The sequence below is a fragment of the Aulonocara stuartgranti genome (assembly GCF_965226115.1).
Source record: "Aulonocara stuartgranti genome assembly, chromosome: 15".
NCBI classification, from domain to species: domain Eukaryota; kingdom Metazoa; phylum Chordata; class Actinopteri; order Cichliformes; family Cichlidae; genus Aulonocara; species Aulonocara stuartgranti.
This window is the reverse complement of record NC_138951.1, coordinates 22,799,363-22,810,193: the sequence shown is the minus strand read 5'-3', so window position 1 is coordinate 22,810,193 and position 10,831 is coordinate 22,799,363. Positions and strand designations below refer to the sequence as shown.

Sequence of the window (10,831 nt, the reverse complement as noted above, 5' to 3'; positions counted from 1 at the left end):
AACAGACTGTTCTCTCTGTTGAGGTCAGGAAAGCGATTCCGCTCCCTGAAGACCAACACAGAGAGACTGAGGAGGAGCTTCTTCCCGCAGGCGATACGGTCTCTCAATCACACCACCACACAGTACTGACCCACACATGTGGTTCTTACACACACACTGGACTTTCTGGACTTTGGTTTTGCACAACACTGGTCACTATATTCTTCATTTCCGGTTAATACTTGTACAGCTGCTGTTATTGTGTATATATTTATTTATATTTAGATTTCTTCATACATTCTTATATAGTTCTATATTGTGTATTGTGTATTTTGTTGTACAGTTATTTTATTTTCAACTTTAATTTATATATTTATCTTTATCTTATTCTTCCCAGTTAAATTTACCCTTCATTCTAATTTGTGTTGTACAGTTATTTCATTTTTAACCTTAATTTATATTTTATTCCTTCCTAGTTAAATTTACCCTTTTTAATTTTTCATATTTATTTCCTATCTTATTCATAGCCTTTTCCTTTTTTGTTCTCTTTAGGTCACGAGCAGTTGTCCAAGCATTTCACTACATATCGTACTGTGTATGACTGTGTACGTGACAAATAAAAATTTGAATTTGAATTTGAGTTCTCAGAAAAAAATAATCTCATGACCACAGTTCTGGTTTAATAAATACATAGTATTGTAATTAATAGCTATATTTTGTTAATTTCTGAATAAAATTTTTTTTCCAGTTCAAACCAAACACATGCTGATCATTTTAGCAGGTGGTTTTCTAGTACTCTTCATAATCCTGGCACTCATTGGATGGAAGAGAAATAAAAGTGAGAACACCACATTTATATTTGAGAAACACAAATATTTTTTTTAAATAAAGTTGTTGGACTTAAATTGTTGTTGTTGGAATTCCCTATTTTGTCTCTTTAGGGAACAAAACACAGAAGAGTGATGAAATTGTGAGTTTTAAACTGAATAGTCAAAGATGTTTATACAGCGAGGACTTCTATAGTTAATTTCTCTGTGGCTATAACATCACTTTATTTTAAGTATCAGTGGTTTAAATGAAAAATATCTAACAACCTCTATTTGTTCAGGAACTGAGCATGAATTACTGCGGTATACCACAAACCAGTCAGAAGGGGGTGAGATCACACACCAGTGCAAATTACACCTGTTTCATATTTTACTTATGATATATTTATCCTCTAACACACACACACACACACACACACACACACACACACTATACACTGAACCAATTATTAAAAGTAATGGTACTCATTACATTTCCATTTTCCTTAGTGTCAGGGGTAGATGGTTGGGTGTCCAGATACAAAGAATAATAATAATGGACTGGATTTATATAGCGCTTTTCAAGGCACCCAAAGTGCTTTACAATGCCACTATTCATTCACACACTGGTGGAGGCAAGCTACAGCTGTAGCCACAGCAGCACTGGGGCAGATTGACACCAGAGGGGCCGATGGCACCAGCACCAGAGGTGCCTCTGGCCAACACCAGAGGCACCATTGGCCCCTCTGGCCAACACCAGTAGGCGGTAGGGTAAAGTGTCTTGCTCAAGGACACAACGACCAGGATAGAGAGCCCGGGGATCAAACCAGCGACCTTCCAGTTACAGATGCACTTCCCAACCCCCTGAGCCACGGTCGCCCCTTACAAATTCCTTATAAATGTTTATAAGGAATTTGAAATCTATATAAAACTGACATCAAAAGACATTTGTTGCCTAAATGCAACTTCACAAAAAATGCAAATGATTAAAAAAATGTGTCACCTTTTTTGAATGGTGTTGGAGTAAAAGTACAAAATAGTTTGAAAATGGTAAAAAAGTATATACTATAAATGTACCTCTAGAAATTAAGTAATGAGGTGTATTTGAGTATTTATGTTCATTTTCTATATTTTTCTGACTTTACTGCGTAGGCTGATCCTGCTTACTATCATACCATTGGTAACAGAAACAAGACCTACAAAGCCCCAGTAAGCTGTCTCACTGGTTATACTTAATGTTAGTTTTGTTGCATGAAGACAAATTTCAACAATTAGAATTTGCTGTGTATAATTGTGTTGAATGAAAAAAAACTTACATTATGCGTTAGGATTTGTGTGTGTGTGTGTGTGTGTGTGTGTGTGTGTGTGTGTGTGTGTGTGTGTGTGTGTGTAAAACCCCTACAGCAGATTAAATCAAAGCATCAAGGGTGCAATGAACAAAAATAACACATCTCACACATGTTTGAAATTCATGAAGAACAAAAAAAGTATAAAAAGCAATGACTTCACCAGTCTGGTCTATTCAACTATTAAACTAGACTAGTTTATTGTCTCAAAAAAAAAATCAAAATATTTTAAGTATGTCCCTCTAAAATAAATAATAGATAATATCTATCTGCAATCATTACTTTTGAGATTTAAATGTCTGTAAATTCAATCTAGAAATCTTTCTGAATCTGCACACTAGGAAATACTAAAAGAAGGCACAGGTTAATCACAAGAAATTTGATATCAAAAATATTAACATATCACCTCTGGTTATTTTTAATGTCTAGGCTAATCCTGCAGTTGATGTTTCCTATTCCTCCATCAAAAAGTCCAGGAATAAAACCCAGGTAAGTACCAGTATTGATCAAGAACAAATCACAGCAGCAAAAATTTTGTATAGATATTTTTTTTATTTCTGATGACTGAAAAATTATGCAGTTTTTTTATGTGTGTATTTATTATGTATTTATGTGTGTGTGTGTGTGTGTGTGTGTGTGTGTGTGCTGCTTTCCTATATTTTACAGGTTCAGAGTAATGACCATAAAGATGATGCACTGACTTTCTCCACCTTTGGCAAAGCCTCCAATAATGATAACAGGATCTACATGAACATGAAAAGCATACAAAAATCCAGGGGCAGTTATTTTTAATGATCAGAATATGCTTTATATTATTTGATATTACTGTGATGATCATTTAGGAACCTACATAAATCCTTTTTTTCCCTAAATGATTCATAAAGACAAATTTCAAAAATCAAAACAAAAAACAACAACTTATAATTGTAACATTTTTTCTTTTTCGGACATCTTATGTTTAATAAAAAAATGAGATATTTTCTGTCAATTTACTTTGCGTGATCTGAATTCCAAACTTTGCTAACAGCCAAAACATTTTACACTTTTAATTTTTTTGCTATATTTTGAATAAATACTTATATTAATCAGTGGCAGGGCGTGGCCTGCAGTGCCGCTGCAAGAGAGGTGGTCACACCTGAGCGTCATCCACAATCACGCCTCGCTGCCTTAAAGTCTGTGCTGTCTCTGCTGTTGTGTTATGTGTCGGGCTGTGTGCTGGAAAGCTAAACCCAGCTGCATGTGTACAGCAACGTGTGTGAAATTGATCAACAAAGAGAAACTGTAAAACATGTTCATGCAAACATCGTCGGGTCTGCCGTGATATCTTTACAATAGGACTTCTGCTCCTGAACCTCTGCGCACAGCTTCTGCAGACTGGGGCTGTACAATGTCACTTTCATCTTTACGCAGGACTGTAAGCTGTTGTTTGTAAGGCATGAGCGGTTTTTGTTTTTATCATTGTTCATGGTGGGGAATAGCTGCTCAAACACGTATGTGGATCCGAAGATCGACAATCCACAAATTAGGCATACTGTTAGGCAGCTCTCGTCAGAAGTAAATAAATCTGCACAGGCATCATTACATCTTCTATTTTCTTCAGATATTTTCCTTTTCTTTTTTTTTACATTTCTCCATACTTGGCCTACCTGGGGTTGAAAGTCTCAATAAATGCACGGCGGGTTTCGGCTGGTATACCGGCTTCCACGAGTGTGACTCTTACTTTGAGCAACGAAAAATAATAAAATATAATTTTATTTTTATATTTCAAGATCATGATAATCCTTCAATTTAGAACTACAAGTTAAAAAAGAACTAACACAAATAAAATACAATTCAGCTAAATACTTTTACAATTTATTCTCCCTAACCACAGGGCCACAGCATAAAGACTAAAGAGCCGCAGGTTGCCCACCCCTGGGCTAGGCAATGGTACTATCATGGCCTCTGTATGCCATGGCCCAAGCGATATATTCAGAGAACCCTTATTTTTTTGTGAAATACTTCCACCCTATTGAAGCAGGAAGTAAAACGGTGGGGCTCACTAGAAGTGAGAGAGCACATGGTACAGCAGGATGCTTATAATACATGATGGAAGAACAGCAGCACAAACTTCTCAGTCTGAGAGTTGTTTAGTTAACTGGATAAACTGGTTTAGATACAAAGAGGGAGGGCAGCATAGGCTCCCTGTGCCACGACTGAAAGAGCTGAACCCCAAGATGGACCTAGAAAGCAGATAAAGACCGAGATGCAGTTGATGTGCACAGCGTTTATTTACAATACCAAGGTAAACAGTGGAAGATTGCAACATGCGACTATTTACAACAGTGAGAGACTGTGGAGATATTTACAAGAATGTGACAGGAAGTGCAACAGTGAACAAAACTAGAGAATAAACAAATACATGGGAATCAATGGCTGAGAACGATTGAGGCACTATTTACATACACTATTACAAGGAACATGAAGTGCTATATACACACGCTGTGACTATAACCCTGAATAGGAAACAAGACACTAAATCTACATCAGGGCTGGGAATGGAGGCTGTGGGCTAGAGACAGAGTTAGAACCTGAGGGGACAGAGGTAATGAGCTGGTGTACAGGGTCATTGATGGCAGGTAGGGATGGGTATTGTTTAGGTTTTATCCGATACCAGTACCAAACCGGTACTTTTGAAACGGTGCCGGTGCTTAAACGGTGCTCGAACTGGTGTTTTAAAGAATGGAGAACACAAACTTTGTCCAAAAACCTCTCATAGTTAGCTGTTTTTTTTTGTAAAAAGATAACAATATTAGCCTTGCAGTTATAGGGCATATATTGTATCACTCTTGGCTGGAAGCAGTGCTTAAACACTGGAAAAAACACCAACTTTGTCCAAAAACCTCTCATGTTTAGCTGTTTCCCACTTTTTCTTTGGTCATTTTAGCCTTTTTGGCCAGGGTGAAGGGAGTATCTGCCATCAAACAAGAAGACAGCCGCATGTAACTACGACGGTGTTTGCTAGTTCACCTTACCTTATTAATGTAATAACGTGGTTAGCCTACTCAACGTAAATTACACACGAACAACATTAAGCTACTCACCAGAGAAGAACGGCTGCTGCTGCCATCATCATCCGTCATCAATTCTGCTACACTGGTAGGGCTAGGGGCCAGGACTCTCGTCTTCGGGTTCTTGGGGGATGTTGCTAACACCGGGTCGATAACAGGCACCACACCCGCAGTAGATGTGCCGGTGTGAGGTCTCGCAGCAAGCTATCAAATATGGTGCATTTCTCGGCTTTTAAAAAAACGCCATGTGTCGCCAGGTGTTTCACCAGATTCGAGATGTTACCTCCTTTGCACAGTATCACCTTAAAGCACTTGTTGCAGGCTGCTGAGTTTGCATCTTTTGCTGTGAAGTACAGCCAGACTTTTGACCACTTCGCCTTGGGGATTTTTTTATCTGTAGGTCTGCTCTAAAAGAACGTACGTACCTGGGCCCGCCTACTATCCTTGCAAAGGTAAAATGATTGGCTAGAATCCAAAGTGTGTGACAACTCGGTCTGGTTACTACCGTTAATGCCATAATGGCACCGGATACCGGTACCCATCCCTAATGGCAGGTGGAGGTTTGTGAGAGGAGGAAGGCTAAGCTGGGTCTGGGTGAGTGAAGAAAAGGTGCAAGAAAAGGTTTTAACACAGTATTGCTTTCAGGAAATTTCTAGCTGAATATCATTGATATTATGCATGAACCTCTTCTTTTCTTTCTTCCTATTCTTTTAACATGGCAAATTTAGTGTATTTTTCAGACCCGTAACCTATCAAAAACCTATAAAGGTATTACATTTCTCTCTCTCTCTCTCTCTCTCTCTCTCTCTCCTTATTTATTTATTTATTTTTTCTCAACAGTTCCATCTCAGCCATCCAGTTCCAGCTTCTCTGTTAGAGCTGGAGATGGAGTTACTTTGCCTGAGATAGATAAGAATTCAATTACCAACGTAAATTTGGTACGGTTCAGAAAGAAGCTGGATCTAAATCAGACACACTGAGTGTTACAGCACACTGTTCTCTGGTTATAAAGGTCACATCAGAGGATCATGGTCCTTACACCATGATTCAGATCAGGACAATCAGTTACAGACTCTCAGGTGGATGTTCTTAACATTGAGTTCATGGTCTGTCTGTATCATGGTGTTCCAGTCAAAGAAACATATTTACACAGAGATCAGTAATGTGTTTTGATATTACTGATGGTATTTATCTTTAAATAGGGTGAGTTTAATGCATATTTCAAGCAAACAAAAACTTTCAAATACAAATTTAAAAGACATATATGGCTGAAATTTATTTTCTCAAGCTGTCCTATTATCATTTTACTATCTCTTTAAAATAGCGATTAAAATTTGGTGTGTATATTTGTGATATCTAATGTCTCGTCACTCGTATATTTTTTCTTTATGTGTGTATTTGTTGAGCTTCTATCATCTGACATATTTCAAGTAGACATAACAAATGTGAAGAAGTGACCTGGTCTGTGTGGGTAACTGCACTTGACTGGTTTCGATCCTATTTAACTGATAGAAGTTTTTCGGTCAGGTCCGGTAGCTCTTTATCCACATCCACGCACCTTACATGTGGGGTCCCCCCCAAGGATCTATCTGTGGCCCAGTACTCTTTTCACTTTGCATGCTCCCATTAGGCTTTATTTTCAGGAAACATGAAATCTCATTTCATTGTTATGCCAATGTCTATCAAACCTACTTTCCTCTTAAAAAGAATTCTAAAGACTCTCTAAAAATGTTCTGCTAGACTGCCTTGTTGATATTAAATCGTCGTTTGCATTACATTTTTTGAATGTAAACGATCAAAAAACTGAGATTGTACTATTTGGACCTTCTGACCCTCGTTTTTCTCTTAACGGTGACCTAGGCTCTGGAAAAGTCCAGAACTCCCATTTCAAAAAAATCTGATTGTGTCCTTCATCTTTTTTCATTTAAGACACAAAGAAACTCTGTTGTAAAAGCCAGCTTCTTCCAGTTCAGGGCTCTTGCAAAAACTAAGAACATTTTTATCATTTGCTAACTTCGAGAAAGTGATACGTGCATTTATTTAATCCAGGGTTGAGTACTGTAATAGTCTTCATTTTGGTATCAGCCAGGCTCTGATCTCTCATCTTCAGTTTGTTCAGATGCTGCAGCCCAACTCTTAACAGGCAGTCGTAAGCATGACCATATTTAGAATTTATGGTTCAGGGGTGACAGAAGCGGTCTGCTGGTAATCTAATGATGGCAAATGTACCTACAGAGAGTTCTGCTGCCAGTGGAGGCAGTCTGCCAGGGATACCAATGGTCTGTGGGGTACTCTTGTTTGTGCTGTTGTTGATCCATCACCCTATTGTTGAAGAAGAGTGAAGCTATAACACACAAAGAGCTGAAGTGAAAACCAGTGTTCAAAATAATGAAAAGTGTGCTCTGCCACCACTGTCTGCATTTTTCATGCTCCATGCTTTCTTTTTTGGGCCTTTCTGATTCTTAGCTAATTCTGCTATTGGATTGTGCAAATTCTAAGACATAACAACCACAACTGAATTGACTAATGAAAAAAAAAAGAGTGATAAAAAAAAATTCATATAGGGCAATGCTTGTGTGACCAAGTGGTCGGCGGAGTTATAAAAGAAATAGTAATAACATGACAACGCCACCAAGAGGAATTTCACCTCCAGGAAATATATATATTTAAGAAAAATAAATAAAAGAGGCCGCACATATTCAAGGATGCACACCGAGGCAGGTTGGCTCCAATATTAATACAGTTTTATTTATAGTTAAAATAAAGAATAAAATTAATACATTAATGTAGCATCGTAGTTGACAGTGTCCTAAAAGTGCAATAAAACAATCATGGAACTTGGACTAACCAGCAGCCGTGGACCCAAAACAAAATCACACAAAAAGAAAATCACTACAGCTGGCACCCAGTGTTGTACAAAAGGAAGTGTGAAAACGACCCACCACCTGAGGTCCCTGGACCACTGGCACGTCCTCTGTTCACTGAAATAAAACACAGAACAACACGTTAAAAGAATAAAAGGACGCTGAGCATCAGGCTCGCTACATATCATCTTTAATAGCTTTAATAAAAGAAATCACACACACACACACACACACACACACACACACACACACACACACACACGCCTTACATCCCACGAGTCAAACCACAGCTTGGGTTGGTGGTAACTGTCCAGGCCTCCGCTTCCGCCGTTTTTTTCGGCAAAATTATCCACACCACCGCCGCGCTATGAAATCTGGGATATGTTGGGCCATGAAGGCTACACCGACCCATCCTTAAAATGCAGAGAAATTAAGGACGCATTTGGGGGCCACATTTCAAGCAGCCTTTGAATTGGGACAGCCTTCGTCGTGTCGCTGTGACGTAATCGGCCTTAAAATGCGGCCTTCAAGGCCGCAGACCCTGAATTGGGATACAGCCTAAATCCGGTCATTGGTACTTTCTGGCTTGTGTAGTTACTAGGTAACAAAACCTCAACACTGCCCCTAGCGTCCTGGAGCACTTCCGTTGTGTTTTGGAATTTGCAAGTGTTTTGGAGTTTGCATGTGTTTTGGAGTTTAAAAAAAGTTTAAAGTTCCCAACACGACACTTGGGCAGAGGATCGCTCTAGCCCGATCACGGAGGCGTGGGGACAAGCAGCAATCCAGAATAAAATAGAATAAAACCAGGTGGACCAAAGAAAGGTAAGCCCACTTAATAAAAACAGTTCCAGGAAAATAAAAGATGACACCAGACAAGACAAGACAGCAGCTGCACTGAGGAGGAGCCCTCAAACAGCGACTAGGCAGGCGTCTCGATTCTCCAATTAAGGTTGGGCGATTTGCCACGGAGAGGTGAAGGCAGCAATCAAACCCCCTGGACTGGAGGCGCTATACTGCACTGGTGGAGATAACTCTAGCACCTCTCTCCGCAACGCTGGAGTAAAACAGAAGCTGCCGCGCTGTAGCTGTCACATGATCTGCTCAATTATGATGCCAGGTCTCTCTTGGAAATGAGATTTTTAATCTCAATGAGATTTTTTACCTGGATAAATAAAGGATTAATAATTGCTGATCAATCCGTAGCGGTGTGCCAGCATTACTGCTGCTTTTCGCGAAAGGCATGGGAGGAATAAACCAGGAGAAGACCGGCTTCACTTTATACGGACTGATGCCCCCCTGCAATCAATATGCAGGTGGGTTCCCAATTAACCTAGTTGCGAATGCAGGAGAGAGCGAGGGCGGGAGAGCGAGCGAGGGAGAGAGAGAAAAAGAAATGCGAGTAGCCCATCCGGCTACACTTGTGTCTAATGCACATGGGTTTCCATATAGTAAGAAGTGGCATGAATCAAACCCGACATCAGGCAGAAACGTACAAAGTTCTGCTGCTCTTGTCATTACGTTCTTATGAAAGATCGCTTACTCAGTTCTCGGGAAAATTACATCACGTCTCACACAATTAAAATAGCTTATCTATGTTTTTCTCTGATGATGAAGCACATCCTGGAAACATCAAACAAAAATATTGCCCCCAAAAAACATCATCTAAACAACAGAGGACACCCCCCCCCCCCCCCCCCCACCACCACCAAGAAGTTGATTTAATACAGTTTCAAACAATAGCCATAGAGACCATGGGTTACATTTCAAAGCAGGAACACAATCTTTATAACGGCATAAAACCGTCGTTTATGTATCTGCAGCTGGTAAGTGAAGATGAGGTAATCAGGATAATATATTATGGCATTAGTACTCAGGATAAGCGTGGGTGGAGACAAAAACACACAACAACATTTAACATGACGGCAAATGTCGGTCAAGATTCGATATTATTCAAATGACGCAGATACTACGCACAAGCCTTATAACGGATGTGAACAGATAATTTGCGCCTTATAAGTTTCACCACAATAGACAAGAGAAAGAGTAGGCAATCAGAATCAGAATCAGAATACTTTATTAATCCCGAAGGAAATTAGGGTTACAGCAGGCAGCACGCTAATGGCGCATGCGCACTTACAAAGGAACCTTCTGACCAACTTTACACAAACATCACATTGGGGAGACATGTCAGAAAGGTAGGCTGATAGGAAAAAAACAACGAAAATACATAACATGAGGTAAGAGGAGGAGAAAAAAAACTCCACTCAGACTGAGCTCCTAGTGGGAGAACAGTTTGATAACAGAAAAAACACCTCAGCACAAAATGACTATCAATACACCATAGAAACACAAGACAAGCAACAGGGGTGGGTAAAGGGTAAGAGAGAGCCGGTGTAGACAGCGCATCCGGTCCTGCAGCATGTCTGCGCTGGTCCAGTCGACTGCCATCTTCCCCGGTAGGGCACAAGCATGGAAGGCGTTTGGAAAGGGAGGGGGGATCAGTGTGTGCATATCAGTGTATGTGTGTGTGTGTGTGTGTGTGTGTCCAGAGTTCAGCTGAGACAGTGTCCTTCGCTCCGCCAGGCTAAGTAAACAGTCTTCCAGCCAACCCAGGTGGCCTTGCATGGAATGGGGGGAACAGTCTAAACACAGTCGTTTTTAGGGTGTTTTGTTCAGCTCCAGCCTTGAGACCGCAGCTGGTGCCGAAGGGGTCTCCGCATGAAGTGATGATGGTTTTTACTTTAGTGCGAACAACTCTTATGAATTTCAAAGCTGTTCTAACAGTC

At 39.9% G+C, this 10,831-nt stretch overlaps 1 protein-coding gene across 1 annotated transcript; it reads left to right on the top strand.

Moving 5' to 3' along the window:
• The first annotated feature begins 689 nt into the window (after nt 1–689).
• On the top strand, nt 690–3,757 carry LOC309688641 (uncharacterized protein). Its single transcript, XM_082504518.1, has 6 exons — nt 690–817; nt 921–949; nt 1,088–1,135; nt 1,938–1,994; nt 2,561–2,620; nt 2,798–3,757. Exons 1-6 carry the CDS (start codon nt 742–744, stop codon nt 2,921–2,923), a joined length of 396 nt encoding a protein of 131 aa, XP_082360644.1. The 5' UTR covers nt 690–741; the 3' UTR covers nt 2,924–3,757.
• The last annotated feature ends 7,074 nt before the right edge of the window (nt 3,758–10,831 follow it).

Bases quoted from the DNA above. Each gene is read 5' to 3' on its own strand.
- LOC309688641 (XM_082504518.1), top strand. From the start codon at position 742: ATGCTGATCATTTTAGCAGGTGGTTTTCTAGTACTCTTCATAATCCTG. The intron at 1,136-1,937 runs GTGAGATCACAC...TTTACTGCGTAG, and splicing joins CACAAACCAGTCAGAAGGGG to GCTGATCCTGCTTACTATCA. The intron at 2,621-2,797 runs GTAAGTACCAGT...TATATTTTACAG, and splicing joins AGTCCAGGAATAAAACCCAG to GTTCAGAGTAATGACCATAA.